The sequence below is a fragment of the Paroedura picta genome, chromosome 12 (genome assembly GCF_049243985.1).
Source record: "Paroedura picta isolate Pp20150507F chromosome 12, Ppicta_v3.0, whole genome shotgun sequence".
Lineage (NCBI taxonomy): Eukaryota > Metazoa > Chordata > Lepidosauria > Squamata > Gekkonidae > Paroedura > Paroedura picta.
Window position 1 is genome coordinate 23,872,561 of NC_135380.1, and position 18,278 is coordinate 23,890,838.

At 46.3% G+C, this 18,278-nt stretch overlaps 1 protein-coding gene across 4 annotated transcripts in view; it reads right to left on the reverse strand.

The window, feature by feature from the left end:
- Window positions 1-16,248, reverse strand: part of ARID5A (AT-rich interaction domain 5A) — a 32,671-nt gene extending 16,423 nt beyond the window's left edge. Inside the window, exons 1-2 of one of the 4 annotated variants that reach the window (XM_077305971.1) lie at window positions 16,096-16,248; window positions 1,825-1,970 (exon numbers count right to left, since the gene is read on the reverse strand). In XM_077305971.1, the coding sequence (XP_077162086.1) occupies window positions 1,825-1,970; window positions 16,096-16,132 (183 nt within the window). In that variant the 5' untranslated portion in view covers window positions 16,133-16,248. Of the gene's footprint in view, window positions 1-1,824; window positions 1,971-7,655; window positions 7,969-8,710; window positions 8,730-16,070 lie in introns of those variants that run through there. The other 3 variants (XM_077305973.1, XM_077305974.1, XM_077305972.1) reach the window with 3 other exon arrangements.
- Window positions 16,249-18,278: the final 2,030 nt, after the last annotated feature.

The window sequence follows — 18,278 nt, forward strand, 5'->3', positions numbered from 1 at the left end:
CCACCTCTTGGCTCTGCTGACCTTCCCGCCCACTGCACCACAACATCACGGAACCAGAGCAGATAGCACCCTTTCCCTCTTCCTCCCCAATACAGCATGACAAGCTGCATGTGCCAAGGACTTCAGAAGTCCTATTCAGAGAATCACAGAGTTGGAAGGGGCCATACAGACCATCTAGTCCAACCCCCTGCTCAACGCAGGATCAGCCCAAAGCATCCTAAAAAAAATCCAAGAAAAGTGTGTATACAACCTTTGCTTGAAGATTGCCAGTGAGGGGGAGATCACCACCTCCTTAGGCAGCCTATTGCACTGCTGAATTACTCTGACTGTGAAACATTTTTTCCTGATATCTAGCCTGTATCGTTGTAGTTTAAACCCATTACTGCACGTCCTTTCCTCTGCAGCCAATGGAAACAGCATCCTGCCCTCCTCCAAGTGACAACCTTTCAAATACTTAAAGAGGGCTATCATCATGCATCTTTTAGAGACCTGAAGAAAGAACACTGTTCACTCCCAGGTTGGGTCAAGGAGCAAAGCAAGACCGCCCCCTTTCAAATCTTCCACCCAAGTCCACTTCCTAATAAAAATATGGGCCAGGAACAGCAAGAATATTTGTCAGGTGGGGAAGGGTTGTTTGGAGATACAAGATTCAGTCAGGACTGCAGAGTCCTAATGCTAGTTATTTGTAGGTTTCTAGGATATCATTTCTTCCTACATCAAAATTTCCCCATATTTAACAAGAAACTGACAACCCTCTCCTGGCTGGCCTCCAAGTAAATTTCTTACCCTTCCTCCCCACATCCATGCTGACACTCAAGGACCTATACAGACTGTTTTTAAATATCAAGCTGAAACTAAATTTAGGGAAGTCTCAAGATGGCACATTTCTTAAGATGCAAAAGTGGGAGTTTCATGTTTTTGAAAGTCTGAATGGCTGACAGAACTCCAATTCTAAATCTGGCAATGCTTTAGTCCTCAACCCACACCACCAAAAAGATATCTAAGCATTTGCAATTTAAAGCTTACGTGCTGGGTTTAACTCTGAACTTAGACTGGGAAACCGCGGTTCAAATCTCCACTCAGTTATGACACAAGATGACCTTGGACCAATAATTTACCTACCTCACAGAGTTGTTATGAGGATTAAGAGGTCATGGGTGGAAGTTGCTCCCTTCCTTCCAAGCACTCAGGTAAGAGTAAAAATGTATAATTGTTATTATTAACCTTAACAACAACTTAGAATATACATATTCTTCCAATTCCTCTCCTCTCTTTTCTCTGTTGTATCCTCACTACTGAAATTTCTCTACTACTGGTTTTAAAAAAGGTTTTGATTTTTTTTTTACTTGTGTTCCTCTGAAAAAACAAAACACCATGGACATTCATAACCCTAGTTAAATATCTAATGATTTCTGAGCACTAAATTATTCTCCCCACCAGGCTGAACTTGGGGGGAACTCAGGTAACTAATATCAGAATTGTGACCACCGCTGCTTATATGTTATATGTAACTTTTGTTGATGTTAATTGGGGTTTTTATGGGGATTTTATTGTGTTTTAACTATTTATGTTGTAAACTGCCCTGAGACTTATTTGGAGAAGGGCGGTCTAAAAATTTAATAATAATAATAATAATAATAATAATAATAATAATAATAATAATAATAATAATAATAAATAATAATAATAATAATAATAATAATAATAATAATAATAATAATAATAATAATAATAATAATAATAATAATAAATGCCACGGTCAAAATGTGAGGTAAAATTTTAATTAGGATTCAGTTCTTTATATGCATTAGGAGTTTCACTCACCTCTTCTTGATCCAGCTTCTCTGGAGCACTTTGACTCTCTTCCACAAGGAGACTTGCTGCTTCTGCCTCTTCTTCCGGAGCTTTCTGGGAATCACACGCAGCCATGGGAACAAACTTATTTTTCCGCTTCCCTTTAAGGCTGGGTGCTGTGGCAAGGAAGGGAAGACAAATATCATTAAACATGTCTTCAGAGAGACCCAGCTCATTACTCCTGTAGCAGTCAATCCCATATTGAGCCAGACACTGAGAAGAACCCGCAATGACTCTCCCAAGCAGAAGGCAAGGCTGTGGGGCTGCTAAGCCTGCGAGGGAGGGTTTAAACTTTTAGACCTTTCAGTAAAAACTCTGTTTCTTTCCTCTATCAACAAAAGACTGCCATTCCCCCTAGAGCTCCCATGCCGAGACAGAGTAACATTAAAACCTTGAATCGATGGCTGTTGGTAAACATGTGGGCCCATTTCACTCACACACCCCAACAGAAGTGTAACATAGATTTTTATTAAGACCAACCCAGTTGGAGTCAACAAACGTTGAAGTTCCCTGGAAGTCTTCACAAGGCTAGATGAAAAGTTCTGAGGAATTCAAAAGTTTGCTCAACTACTTTGCGATAACCTGAAAGGTCCTTTTGGGGGATCATGAGCCAGAGTGTGCATGAACACATGCATCCCTTGCAAATTCTTTGCAATCCCAGTTAAGGAACAAGGCAATGTGGCTGCTACAGCTGAATATATGGACGCCCAAACCTCCCTATATAGAGTCAGACTATCCAGTTCAGATCAACTGACCTGTCTGGCAATGGATTTTTCTGCCTCACTGCCCAAGAGCCTTTTAATCAGAGATGCTGGAGAACCAAAATCCAGGACTTTCCAGAAGCAAAGGATGCACTTTGCCAGTAATCTAGGTCTCCCCAATCCCTAAAACTCAGACACTTAGTGACCTTGTTGTATTGTCCCATAGCATCAATCCAACTAAGCCCATTGTAGGCCTCCTTCAGGCTGCCTGTTACCTTAGTTGGCAATTCCAAACACCCCTCACATGGGATACAACAAAATCTAACCCACATTCTTGGTCAATGGTTCTTGTGTTGAACCAGGTGAGCCTATCAAAGGAAGTAGTCTTAAAAGAAAGCTACAAAAGGCACCCAGAATGAGATTTCATCAGGAGTGGTCTTCCAGGAAGAGACGCTACTGTGACACAGTTTCCCGTTTGGAGAAACATGCTAAGACATGTATCACAAGCTGGTGAGTCTATCAGAGTTTCACTTTCTCTTTCAAAGCGGTTTCCTGAAGGGTGTGAACCTCGCTGGAGCAGCCACATCCTTCCCTCCTAGACATTGCTCAATCAGCCACCTTAAGCAAGTCTCTGAGGGCCTGCTCTCAAAATAAGCCTCCTCGGTTGCATTCAGAAAACACCAGTAGTCTCGAGCACCCATTCTTTGTACAAGAAGGTTCCTTGTAAGGTCAGGCTCAATTGCAGGACTTACTACTGTTGAGAAACGCTGCCAAATACGACTTCGGTGCTGTTGATGGCAGAGTAAAGCAACAGCAGAGGTACCAGAGGCACCCCGAAGGCAGCACGATCCAGGCATCCTGCTGCTCAGACCAGTTATGTAAGAGTCAGGGGGCACCACCTGACTACCCTTCCAGTCTACAGGCCGAAGAAAACGTCCTAGGTGGGATTCTCAGAAATCCCTTCTCAACCACGGTTTGGTGATAGCGCATAGGCTGAATTCCCCCAGGCACACATTGGCTAACCCCTGCAGGTAAGGACTTACTCTGCTTTCTAGCCCTGCACAGTCCCATTGATATCATCTTATGCATTAGACCTCACCAGGAGCCAGCGTGATGTAGCAGATAAGAGCAGTGGCCTCTTATCTGGAGAACCAGGTTTGATTCCTCCACATGCAGCCAGCTGGGTGACCTGGTAGAGCTGTTCTCAAAGAGTAGTTCTGTCAGAGCTCTCTCAGCCCCACCTACCACATAGGATGTCTGTTGCGAGGAGAGGAAGGGTAGGTGATTGTAAGCCACTTTGAGACTCCTTTGGGTATTGAAGAGCAGGGTAGAAAACAACCAACTCTTATTCTTCTAGTTCTCAAGTGTCCATTACAACATTCTTATCTTCCATTTGGGCTTTTCATCCTGGACTTATGAGAATATTTTGCCGACTGTGCAAAATATTCTTATATATTCCAAGTTCTCTCCAATGTTTCCAATTTACTTGCTTTAATTTTTTCTTTTTTTAAGAAAAATGCAAATATGATACTCCGGACTTCGTATACTTTAGAACCGTTCTGACTTTGGCAGGTGTCAAATGCAAGCATCTCAATTGTGAAGTGCCAAATTCCGAAGCACCATATTAAACACCATCTGTCAAATGCAGACACATTAAATAATGCTACATGCCAACTGTCAAATACAAAAACTATTTCATATTGGCTCTCAAAGGCAGTCAAATATCAGATGGCAAATACTAAAACAAGAAAAATTCATGCCATGTACCACTGCCTGTTGAACAGACGCATCAAATTACTGAGTGAATATTCACCTATTCAGAGGGCCCTAACTTCATGTTATACTTTCCATCAGGAGTCAGCTGTGAGTAACTCACAAGTAAATGAAAATCCTCAGGGAGGGTCCAAGGAAGGTAATCTCACTAGGTGGCCTTAAAAGATCCAAACTCTCATATTCAGCAGCCCATCCAGAGTAAAGGTATCCCCTGTGCAAGCACCGGGTCATGTCTGACCCCTGGGGTGACGCCCTCCAGCGTTTTCATGGCAGCCTCAATATGGGGTGGTTTGCCATTGCCTTCCCCAGTCATTACTGTTTACCCCCCAGCAAGCTGGGTACTCATTTTACCGACCTCGGAAGGATGGAAGGCTGAGTCAACCTTGAGCCCGCTGCTGGGATCGAACTCCCAGCCTCATGGGCAGAGCTTCAGACTGTATGTCTGCTGCCTTACCACCCTGCGCCACAAGAGGCTCTCCATCCAGAGTACAAGGGGTCAATACTACCCTTGCTTACAGGCTGGTGTAAGGAGGAATGTTTGCGAAAAGCTTTCAACACATGTGAACTCATTAATTATGATCATTACACTCATCACTGGCCAGAACAAAAAAGGTACTGACTCTATTGCATTCTTAGCCATTTTTTCCCTTACTTCACTCCCCAACTCGCTCCTATTGAATTGAATGAATAATACAAGACTAACAATACTTCACATCCGTCTTCTCCAAGACCACCCAATTAAGACGCTTTGAGAGAATTTCCAGGTGGTTTAGTAGTTATCTAACTAATTTGAGCTTTCCAATAATACCGACTTTCCAAAAGAACCCCAAATCACTTTGGTTACTCATTCAGTTAAGCTAGATATGGAGGCTTGCCCATAGAGAAGGTACAATTGCTTAAGCAGATAAATAAACTTGGAGGAATCTAAGTCATTGGGGGGGGGGAGTAAACATCCTCTTATACAGAACTAGGAATGTATAGGATACTTGACAGATTAACTAGTGCAAGCACAACAGATCTCTGCTTCAAGAAGCTTAAAATCTAAATTCTGAGTAAGTATCATCCCAACCTGGACATCACAGGCTAATGAAGGGTGGGGGAGAGGACTGGGGAACGCCAAATATGTCCATCACCACACTATTCCCCCCTCCTGACTTCATTTCTGACTATCCTTGTCCCAGCTCCTAACTTTCCGTCTTCTATTCAAGCCAATTACAAAACACCCACCAAAGCTTAAAGAATTACATGCTCACACTAGGGAAGATTAGTAATGGGGCACAGGAGGCTTTAATCTCTCCAGGTCATCCGGCTGCACCTTGCATGGGTCACTAGAAATTGGAAGGCTGATTTAAGAGGGTGGGGAAAGGGGGAGTGGGATGACCATCCAATAGAGCATGTCTTATGCAGTGTTACTCCAGTCTAACCTACTGAAACCCGAGGCTTAGACCAAGATTGCGCGAAAATCCACATCTCAGAAGTCATCGCTGACTTGCCTTCTCTCCCCCCCCCATCTTTTTGCTGACTGTGCATCAGAGAAACTGAAGACCAAATGAATCATGGAGATTCATCTTCACTCACTGGCCCTTACAAAGGTCAGAAGGAGGAGGGTATCAGAGTCAGGGTTGGGAGTACATCTGAGATATGCCTCCAGCTATATCCACTGTCATCAACATTACATACAAGCATTTCACACCATAATGTAAAGGAAGAGAGGGGAGATTTTCCAGCTAGAAGGGACAGAAAGAAAGATGTCAGTTTTTAAGAGCCATATGAACCTCACCCGATTAATGCAGACAGAAAGACCTGTCCTAGGAATTAAAGTGACGTTATAGACGGAAGTTGCTATTAAGGATGAGAGTCTAAACAGATCATGGGCATGGCCGGGCGGGTCGTTCTCCCTACACTTCTTTTAAGAAACTGGACTGATAAATAAATCAGCTCAGGCATTTGGAAATGGGGTGTAGGAGTACAATACGAGGAGTTACGCCCATTAAAAATACCTCTGCCTTAATCAGCCGCAAAGAAATTTGGGGCCATTTGCTCCCAATCTAACTTTCCAGAGTTGGAGTAAAAGGTTATCTTAATATAATTGCATCTAGAAGGGCTGCAAGTTAAGGAAGCATTGTTATTTTTCTTTGAACCTCTATTGGCCCTGCCATTTTATTCTAGCACCAATCTACACTTGAAGCATTAGAGTTTCTGACTGTTTCTTGGGGTCTTGAAAATACAACATAATCTCAGCGCGAGGCACCAGAATCCACGTGAGTGGCTATTTCTTGCTTACACTGATACAAGCTTGCAGTAGCACTCATCGCATTGCCCCGCATCAAACTCTATAGTTGAGGCATCCAGTACTGGAAGCTTCTTGCCCTGACTTACTAGGAACCACCCAAGGCAGTGCCTTACGGACCACCAGGCACCATTGGCTTCACCCTCATGTCAGGCGCCTTCGCTTAGGGGAGCTTAGTCTGTTTAGCCTGGAGAGGAGACGACTGAGAGGGGATCTGATAACCATCTTCAAGTATTTAAAAGGCAGCCAAATAGAGGATGGAGCAGAGTTGTTCTCTCTTGCCCCCAGAGGGATGGACCAGAACCAATGGGATGAAATTAATGCAAAAGAAATTCCATCTAAACATCCGGAAGAAGTTCCTGGCAGTCAGAGCAGTTTCTCAGTGGAACAGGCTTCCTCGGGAGGTGGTGGGTTCTCCATCTTTGGAAATTTTTAAACAGAGGCTGGATAGCCATCTGACCGAGAGGCTGATTCTGTGAACGTTCAGGGGGGTGGCAGGTTACAGTGGATGAGCAACAGGGTTGTGCGTGTCCTGCTTTGTGCAGGGGGTTGGACTAGATGACCCAGGAGGTCCCTTCCAACTCTGTTATTCTGATTCTATGATCTGTGTCAGCAGGTAAATCTGACCCTTGACCACACTTAAATCTCTTTCTTGAGTGTTTTTGCAGCTGATTTTCCTGAACCACCATGCACAACCAGACTCTACCCCCATGACCTGGCAAGCACCTTTCCTTTGCTCCCGTGAAATACCATTCCCCCTTCTTCCTCCCCCTCCCCCAAGCTCCCCCTCTTTCAGCTCTAGGCTTGACCCTCAAGAAACCAAGAAGCCTAACTCTAATAGGGAACAGATAATATCATATTTTTAAAGGGGGCACCTTGGTGCTCACTATATTGCAAATGCTTCGTTTTCTCATATACCCTGATCACTCGCTCTGAGAGGAGACCTGGCCTGAAACCCGAATGATCAAAAACCCTCCAATCAGTTCCCACGCATATTCAAAAACGCCTGGCCCTCTCAGGCCGGTTCCAGTGCTCACCTTCCAACCCTTTCTGCATTCATGGGATTAATTCCACACGGCATAATTCGCTTAATATAGACACAACAAGGAAGGCAAGGAGGGAAAATAATCTTCCCTCTCAACCCAGTTCTCCACTTGAACGGCGAGGGACCCGCTTGCAAACTCCGTTGCAGCCAAGAGCCCTCCGAGGCGATTCCGCAGGTTCAGCACCGGCACCGATCATTTTGCTGCATTAAAAAGAAGACTCTTCAGACGCTCTTGAAAACAACAAAACACCCAAGCCCTGAACTGTTGCCAGCCATCTCGGCCCCCGCATCCACTTCCAGCTCATGTTTGCTCAAACGGTTTGTATGTCAATCTCTCCCCTGCGGGGTCAGTGAGCTCATACAAAACACTAACATACTGTACAAAGAGAGGCAGGCGGGGGGGGGGGGAGGATTTTTTTTAAAAAAAACCCTTGCAGTTTAATGTTCTCTGAGTATGAGATCATGGCACACGGCAGCCAGAACAAGTCCAGCTTCTGAGAGGATTACTGGACATGATGACAAGTTCGGGAAACAAAAGGGGGGGGGAGGAACCAACTTTGAGCCCCTTTCATCAGACTCGCAGCAGAAATTAAGAAGGTGGGGGGGGGGGGACCGGAGTCAGGCGCCTGCAATGCACGGGACTCAGCAGAAAGACAACAAAAGAACAGATGTGAATAGATGTGGGGGGAGCAACAAGAGAGACCCACAAAAGCCAAATAAGCTACACTGAAAACAGAGCTGGTGGAAAGAAGAGACTCCCTCTGGATTGTCCCTTTGGATTCTTTTTCCCCCCTGGCTCTGTTTTTCATTTGCTAGAGAGAAGCAGCCTAGTCCAAAACAATTTGCCATTCTAGTGACACTTTTTTTTTTAATGGAGAAGCCTCCCCACATATAGACTGACCACTAACTACCCATGAAGGTTCACTTTTTAAAAGGCATTACAAATTATTAACCACTATCTGCCAAAATTTATGGCAGCCAACAGAGTTGGAGGTTGCCCCAAACGACATTCTCCCAGCGGTATGAGACAAGGAAGGGATCTCTCACCTTCACTCTGGAAGTCCACCTCCCTTTCCTTCAGCCATATCCAGATAGCAATGTTCCTTTCCCCATTTTATGTTGCATCAGATTCCTATAACAGAGTACACAGGTTGGGTTTGGTGCACCCAACCTGTACATAATGGTCAGATGTAAGTTGGCCCATGCCATGTTTCCATAATGAAAGGGTCTGTGGGGAGCACTATTTGACTCACTGGGAAAACCCATGTATTCCCAGTGGGCCAAACAGCATCACCCCAAGATGTTTCAGATCAGGAAAAGGGGGAGGGCTATCCACCCTCCCCATTCTTTTGAGACCATTTTTATCCCAATCTTTTTCAGGAAGCCAATTTTGAGTTGGCTTTTCCCTTCTGTGTAATGTTGTGTTTGGCCCCCCCACCTCCAACCCATTTTTTCAATGATTGGATTGTCATCAAACCACCCCCTGTCCTCCCCCCACCCCCAAAGAGAAGTGGCTTCATTTTTATTTTTTTTAAACAGAACGGAAATATCAATATAGCGTTGTACTGACAGTATAAGCAGGTTCTCTGCATTCTCAGCTTTCATTTTTAGAAGTCTCTAGTCTTGCAGAGATATAAGGAAAAGTCTGTTAGGGAGGGGGGTTCAGAGAACCTGCTTCAACTATTGTTACAGCACTATATCAATATACTGCTATTTTAGTGCCGTTAAAAAATGTGTCCTGATACTGACATACTGATGTAAGCATGTGCAAAACATAAGGGGGGGGGGGATTAGTTGCTGTCACACCCCTGATGATGACAGCACCTGCCCTTGAAAATCTGCATTATTTGAGGCATATGCAGAAACAAATGCAGAGGAAGAACCATGGTCAAACTGATTCCAATGCTTGTGGATCTACTCCAAGAAAATCAGGAGTAACTAGACCTTCCAGAAAAGTCCTAAAGAGAAAGACAGACCATAAGTGAATAAATAATCCTGTGCACTCTGTAATATGTGAATCGGCATGATCCCACAGCCTTTACCTGTTTGCCCTAGTGGGGCACAGAGCCTCTCTGAGGATGGGTCGAGACAGGTAAAAGGGGCGAGAAAGGGATAACCCCCTCTACTTTGAGCCAAGCCATTGCCTTGGAGAAACAGTAAGGAAACTCAAATAAACCTTTAAGCATGTTCAGAGTTCTGGACATGAAGGAACAGGGCAAGGCCTGCAAATACCCTTCTCAGAACCAAAAGGTTACCCCAGCCTCCTTTATTGGAAAAGGCTTGTCACTTGAAAATTCAAAAAACTGGACAGTAGCAGTTCAAGACTCTTGGCGTATCTATGGGACCGTCTTTTCCCTTATATCCCCTCAAGAGCACAAAGATCTGCAGAATAAGATCTGCTCCGGATCCTCAGCCCAAAGGAGGTGTGATTGGTCATGAAGCCCTGGCCCCTGCACTCCCAAGAGATAGCAGGGCCCTGCAGGACCTTAATCAGTTCTGCAGGGCCTGTAAGACGGAGCAATTCCAACAGGCTTATGCTATCTATAATAACAACCACCTGCTGCCCTCAATGCTGGAAAGACGGAAGATCAACTGCTGATGCTAAACCCCCTGCCTGGGATATTATTAGTTAGGGGCGCTTAGACATGTAATGTTTTTAGATGAAGAGCCTTTACAGTCTATCTTATGTGATGATTTTATGGAATGTTGTAACCCACCCTGATCACAATTTTTTTAAAGCCTTAGGCTTATCCTCAGCTCCCTTCATAACTGCCTCCTCATAGCATCACTCAAGTTCAATGAAGCAACAGACAGACGTGCACCCCCCTCCCAAATATATATATATATATATCTGCTGCCCGGAGGAACCTCTCCTTCTGCTTTGCACAGATTATGGAGTTTATTGACCCATGTGGATAAATTGGGGGGGGGGGGGGAGATAGCTCTTAGATTCTGACTTCCCCCACCTTCCCTATCTAAAGGCTTCCAGCTCAAACCACAGCTCTGAATTTCATGCTTTTGAGGATGCCTCGGATCTGTTTCACAGTCCTGAAAACACCTGTTTTGACAAAGGGGGACATTCCCTTCTCCCCTCCCAACGCAGCTGCCTGCAGGAATCTCTCTGTGGCAGTTGGCTGGTTTCTTAGTGAGGGCAATGAAAACAATCGGGTTTTTGTGCCCTGTTAGTACATGGGGAGGGGCAGAACACTCTCTGGCTCCTCCTCCTCCTCCTCCTCCTCCTCCAACCCCCAGCAAAGAGAACGGAATGTGCTGACCTCAACCCAATTATTTATCCAGCCATCTCACACAGATGCAAAGCTTTCAGAGCCATTACCCCCCCCTCCATACTCTCCAAAACAAAAAGGGGGAGGGAGATATTATCATCACGTCCATTTTAAAGATGATGAAACTGAGTAAAAGGAAATACAATTGGGGTACTTCCTTCACCCCTTTCCTCTCTCATAATAAAAGGATCACTCTCAGAAGTTGGCTGCTGGTCAAAGGGACCAGCTTTTTCGTATAATTAATGTGTGGAATACACAGTCACCAGAGGTGGCAAGAGGCACTAGGTTAGGTTTTAGAAAGCAGATTTGGGGGGGGGAGGGATACAGGATTAAGTCAACAGCTCAAACAGGTAAGTGTTCAGAGGCAATACACTTTTAATTCTGATTGTCCAATTTAGCAATGCATGACAAGCCATCATACATGAAGCTGCCTTAAAGTGAACAACACCCTCGATCTTTCAAGATCAGTATTGTCTATGCATCCAGGCAGTGGCTCTTCATGTTCTCAAGCAGAGTTCTTTCACATAACCTGGAACCTGGGCTTTTTTACTGGAAATGTCAAGGACTGAACCAGGGAACCTCTGAATGCTGAGAAGATGCTCTGTCACTGAACCACAGCCCCTCCCCATCATATCCGTGCCCTGTTCATAGGTTTCCTGGAAACATCTGGCTAACTGCTCTTGGAAAAAGCGAACACTGAACCACATAAGAGCTGTGCAGACCCAGCAAAGTCATTTCTTACAATGCCACCTGCCTGAGAAATTATCCCACAATGGCAAGCCCCCAGAGCTCTTTTCTGCCGTCTCCTGTCTTTCCAGAAAAAAAAGCAATTGTTAAAACAAAGAAAGTCCCAGCAATGTGCCAAATCATCAAGTGACAAAATGGGGAAACAAGATCGTCAGCCAGTGCCAGTAAATTTTAAAAATACACAAACACACGCACACAAAGGAGAAGTGCAGCAGATCAGTTTCCAAACTTCACTGTGAATCACAGAAAACAGAGCTGGCGTAAGAGCCATGAGCTCACTTAGAGCTGGGAAGATGCTTCTGCTCCAACTATGCTCTAATCCAGACTTTCACAACTTTTTTATGAAGTAGAGTTGGTTCTTATATGCTGCTTTTCTCTACCCGAAGGAGTCTCAAAGGGGCTTACATTTGCCTTCCCTTTCCTCTCCCCACAACAGACACCCTGTGAGGGAGGTGAGGCTGAGAGAGCCCTGATATTACTGCTCAGTTAGAACAACTTTATCAGTGCTGTGGAGAGCTCAAGGTCACCCAGCTGACTGCATGTGCGGGAGCAAGGAATCAGGCCTGGCTCGCCAGATTAGAAGTCCACACTCCTAACCACTACACCAAGCTGGCTCCCAATGTTTTTCCCTGAGAAACCCCAGAAATAGTGCGATCAGGAAGAACATGGTTCGGAAGCATAGCTGTGTACACACCCACCCAGGGCCCCTCCCCTTCTCACCCCATCCAGGCCCATCACTGGCCATTTTGGGAGGGAGAAGGTAGGTCGACATGACCGTATATGGTCATATCACCCAATATATGTTATAACAAATTTAAAAAATAGTCAGGAAAGCCTCTCAAGGCCATCAAGAAACCCCAGTGTTCCACAAAACACTGGTTGAGAAAGCCTGCACTAATCACTAGAGCAGGGGTGGCCAAACCATGGCTCTCCAGATGTCCACTGACTACATTTCCCATGAGCCCCATAGTCTGGCCACCCCTGCAATGGAGGTTACCACCTAGAAGCTTATCCAGCCCCTCTACTGAATTTCCATCAAAGGAGTAGGGGAAAGTTCCTGTTCACTCTTTACCTGGGAAGAATGGAAGCCCAGCTGCCTTGTAGTATTCAAAAGCCAAACCATCACTATGCCAATCTATCCTTTGAGTAGGGCTGCCAGCTTCCTAGTCAAGCCTGAAGATCCCCGGGATTACAACTGATGTCCAGATGACAAAAATCAGTTCACCCGGAGAAATGGGCCACTTTGGAAGGGGGACTTGGGAATTATACCCATTATAAAGTCCCTTTCCACCCCAAACTCTGCCATTCTCAGGCTCTACCCCTAAGGCAGGGGTAGTCAACCTGTAGTCCTCCAGATGCTCATGGACTACAATTCCCAGGAGCCCCTGCCAGCAAATGCTCATGGGAATTGTAGTCCATTGACATCTGGAGGACCACGGGTTGACTACCCCTGCCCTAAGGTACTTCCCAACCTGGAGTGGCAACCCTACCCTTAAGGTGAGAGGCACATCCATGCCTATTTCTCCCAAAGCCACACACTATGCACAATATAGGAGAGCCGCACATTTCCGATAGGGAAGTTTAACCCATCCTTACCATTTCCCTAAACTACTCCGTAAAGAGACTATCAGCTCTCTATGGCAGCCTTTCTCATCTTTACCGTTGAGAAAACCCTGAAACATTTGGCAGGCTTTGAGATTGTGCAGAACATGGCTGGGAAGCATAGTTGTGGACATGCTCACCTGGGGCCCCTCCCCTTCCTCACTCCTTCCAGGCCCATCATTGGCTATTGGGGTCAGCATGACCATATATGGTCATATCACCCAATAAATGCTTAACACATTTTAAAAAGATATTACAAATTAATTAACTCCCACCCATTCGGGAAACCCTTCCGGGGTCGTCAAGAAACCGCAGAGTTTTACAAAACTCTGGTTGAGGAACCCTGCTCGATGGGAAGAAGATACAGCCCCCTTCCCCTGCACAACTGCTGTCATCAGTTCAGACAACACATGTTTCCGACAAATAAAGCCAAGAAAAGGACAGAGGCTCAATCACAGATTTCCTGGGAGAGGGGCAATTTAAGCCTCGATGCATATTGAGTTGAGAGGCTTGTATTACTGTGATTCTGCACCTGCAGGAACACAAGAAGAGTACTAAATGGGGAAGAGAACACAGAATTCAGCTTCCTGAGAAACTTCGCCTACAATTCAAAGAAAGCAATGACTTTGAGGACATCCTTGAAAGCATTGAGCAATGACGTCTGGATTCTCAGAAATCAGAGAGGAGGCTGAATAAGATTTTCAGCGCGGGAGAATGGGGCTCAAAGTGTCCTTGTCCAAGTTACTCGCAAATCCAGAATAAATTAACCCAGGATAAATTAAACCCAGAATTAAGCAAACATCTGCAACTGTTCTAAATTTGGCATAATATATGCAGGTTGCAGAACTCACTTGCCTGGGTACAGAATTTTAATTTTAGGTTGAGCTACGCACACCCCTCACTGAAGAGGCTAGACATCTACAGAGGCCAACATAGTTTGGCAGAATACAAAGGCCTCCTGAGAACACAGGCCCACCCCTGCTCCAGCCCATGAAGGAAGAAGAGCTGAGTGTGTGAACAAATATAATTCGTTCAACAACCTCCCCAAGGACTGCAACACCAGTCTAAGCTGGAACAGCAAGGCCCAGTTGGCATTTTAGAATATTCTGGCTGCCAGCCAGCTCTCACTCTGCCAACAATGACAGTATGTGATTATGTTTCACAGAGACTTGTATTCTCTCTTTCTTTCTCACACAAGCATCAAACATTCCTCGCAGTTCCAGGCAGGGTGTGCTGCCCTGAACAGAGGAAGAAGGTGAGCAACATGCTCAGTTCCTCCAAGCTGATGAGTTGTTCATAAAAATTGTTTTTGAGAAGTCGGGGGGGGGGGGGGAGGTCAACAACCCGCTAACTGTTTCTTGGCGCAAAGAGTCCGTTTGCATCTTCAAAGAATGTAGATCAAGCCACATTCAGGAAATGACCAAGCACAATGGAACCAGACCTGCCAGTCCACTTCATTCAATATCATATTTTTAACTCTTTCAAGGCTGTCCAAGCGGAGCACAGGATGAAAGCCGGTGGGGAAAGGGTGGCTGTTGCTAACGACTGACACAATAAATTAGCTGAGATCAGTGAGATTAAAAAAACCACAACAGGAAGTGGAATGACAAAATCCGCAGTGTGTTGAAATTTACCTAAGAAGGGGGGGGGGGGGAGGAGAGAGAAAACAAGAATGAGCTCAAAATTACTGGGAAGTCCCTACTAACCAAGAAGAAATTCGCTGTTCTTTTAAGTACCGGGAAAACACAGAAGAAGAAAACTTCAAAGTTTTAAGCTACTTCTGGCACTGCTAAAAACGTCGGATCACGTGCATGGAACTGACACGCTCCATGTCCCGAATACCAAGCGTGCGTGTGTGTGTGCGAGGGTTTTGTGGTGGGAAGGATGGAAGGGCTGTTTTGTTTGAACAGTAAACTAAGACAGTTTCCAAAAAGGAAAAAAAAAATTGGGCTGCCTCGCCAGATTACCCTCCCTCCCCTTCTTCCACCTGCTCCCGAAATGCAAACTCGGTGACTCGAACAACTTAATCGCAGATCATCCGTGCCAATAATGACACGCTGAGCCACACCGCACGGGAAAGGCGAGCATTTGCACGGAGACCGGTTCGAGCGTTTCCTCTTGAAAAATCAAAGCGCTTCACTCCCCCGCCCCGTCCAACCCACCAAATCCTACCCCCAAAAAAGCTTCCCTGCGGGGAAAGGTTGAGGCCGAATTCAGACGACTCCTGGTTAAACACGCAAGTCTCTGGAAGAGCCTAAAAAGGTCTGCAGAACTAAAAAAAGCAACCCCCCCCCCCCCCCGCCGCACACACACGCCGTATCGAGGAATTCTGGACAGCTGGGGCAACGCTAGATTTTAAATTGTTCCCCCCCCGCCGCCGCCGCCCTGGGAGGATGGACAAGGCAGAAGAACTCCAGGAAATACACAGCAAATATGTACTTCGCTCAACACCACCACCACCACCCCCCGCCGCGTACACGGATTTCAGGTCCGCCGATCCCGACGTGCGCTCTGATGCGGGTAGCAGTTCGGGCAAACAAGCCTCAAAGACACGCACGAACCCAACGCCCCCCTCCCGTTCGGCTCCCTCGCTTCCAAAGCCGTCCTGCCACTGCTCCAGTGCTCCGCGCTAAAGAAGGCACCCCCCTCCCAGCAAGTTTCTAGTCCGCTGGGCGTCCCGCCTGCCCGGTCCCTGGCACCTAACCGGGGAGAGCGGAGCGCACGGCTCCGTGCCCAGCGCAGGGCTCTTTTCCCCCTTCCCGCTCCCCGCTTACCCATCGCCCGGAGCGCAGGTCCTACCCGGCTTAGTGGCAGCAGCCGGCTCGGCTCGTCCCATGTGATCCCAACTCCACAGTACAACTGAGACAACAACTCTCTCACTCGGCTAAACTCTCGCCCGGCCCCAGCACCGGCCGCCTCGTCCCGTGCCCTGATAGGGCCGTGAAGTGCGCTGGGCTTAGACGATTAGCCCAAGGCGCCATCAGTCAGAGGTATGGTCGCCGCCTTCTCGGACGTGGTGGATTCTGGGAATGGTAGTCCTGTGGGAAACCCTCATATTTTTTAAAAGAAATTAATTTGTTTACCATCAGCTGTTACAAAACAATGTCAAGTCAAACATGAATGGAAGAAAAAAAATAAAGTAGCCCTCTACAATGGTGAAAAGGCAAATCATTTCTTACTCCACCCTTAAGTTCAGGCTTGTTTTGTACAAGGTGTGTTTCTTGTTTTGTTGCTTGTGGTGAGGACTGGTGTGTAGGAAACAGCTATACACTATCTTAGCAGTCTTTACCACAGCCTTGTATGGCAGGCCAATAAACATTATGGTCCCTAGGTCCCCCTGGAAGACCTACAGTAGACTGGGCTGATCCAATCTGGGGCCACCACAGTAACCACTCAAGACTGCATACAAGCGATAGCACATGGTGGGGTGAAGCTCAGGAAATTAGTGCCTTGCATCAGTCCAATCACACCTCAGCTCACATTCTCAGACACCTAGGGTTTCCAACCTCCAGGCCTGGCCAGGAGTTGTCCTAGAATGATCCCTGGACTACAGCATTCAGCTCCCTGTGAAGGAAACAGTAGTGCTGGAGGGCAGGCTCCATGGACATCTCATTTCCTCTGAGCTCCCTTCTCTCCTCAGACTACACTTGCCACAAGCACTGCCCCCCCTCCCCACACACACACCTCCATGAAATTCCCAGGATGGATTTGACAGATCTATCTATTTGGTATGTTTCAAGGATCGTTTAGAAAAGTGAAGCAGACAGTGCCCCCCTGAGAACACACCCATGTGAGTAAGCCCCATCAAATACACTTGAGTAGAATTCCAAGTCCAATTCCAAGTCTCAGGGCTAAAGTTGCCAACTGCAACTTGGGAAATTCATGGAGATCTGGGGCAAGGGCATGGAAAGGCAGAGTCTGTGAACAGAAGGGAGCTCAGTGGGGATATGAAGCCATAGAGTTCTCCCTCTGATGCTGCCTTTTTCTCCAAAGGAATTGACCCCTGTCATCTACACAGGTCAGTTGTCATTCCAGGAGAATTCCAGGCCCCACCTGGAAGCTGGCAACTCCATTCAAAGCCTAAGCAAATCTTTTGGAACAGCTGTTTCCAGGGCTACACACTGGCAAAATCCTGGCTCTCACAACCATCAAGACAGGAAATACCTGGGGTAGAAAGGCCCCCTGGTCTAGCCGTCTAAGCTTACTAACTTCCTTCAGCATCAGTTCAAAATAACTGGATGATAACTGAAGGTGCTGACAGCTGGCACCAAGTTTGGTGACGAGGGACCACAGAAAAGGTAAGTAGATAGCCAGAGATATCACAGAAACACCATCAGAAGAGGTTCCACGTCACCAAGCCCACAGTGCCAGTTGTCAGCACGTTCAGGTATCATCCACTGTCATCCCACCCTGCTCTGTGTCTTGTATCTAGCATCCTTTCTGCTCCTCAGCTAGACCTCTGCTGTCTCCTCTTCCAGCCTCCAATAGAAAATCAGCAGCTGACTTCCCAGAAAGGCTGGTGAGCACGTCATGGGTAAAATGAGAATGAAGATGCAGATCTTCATTCCTTCACATTGATGGGGAGAAAGGGCCTCAGCCCACCCAGCTCTGCAGAAATGAGGGCCCACTGCAGGTCTCTTTCCTGGAGCCACAGAAAACCTGGAACCAGCCTTGGCCACCCCATACATACGGATGATTGCCAGCATAAAGTGAGTCTCCCCTTACTGGTAACACACTAGAGATACAGTGACTCTCAACGAAAATGTCGAGAATCCCCAAACAACAATGAACTTCCATGTAGTAAGAAATTTTAATATTACATGCATGTGGGATGGAAAGCTAACCACAAGGATAAGCAGAAGTTCAGTGCACTTGCAGGCTTAAGAGACTAAGATAATGTTATTCCAGCGTAAGATTTTGTGAGTTAGAACCCACGTCCTTCAATGTTATGAGTGGATCCTCACCACACAGTCATTTTGTGT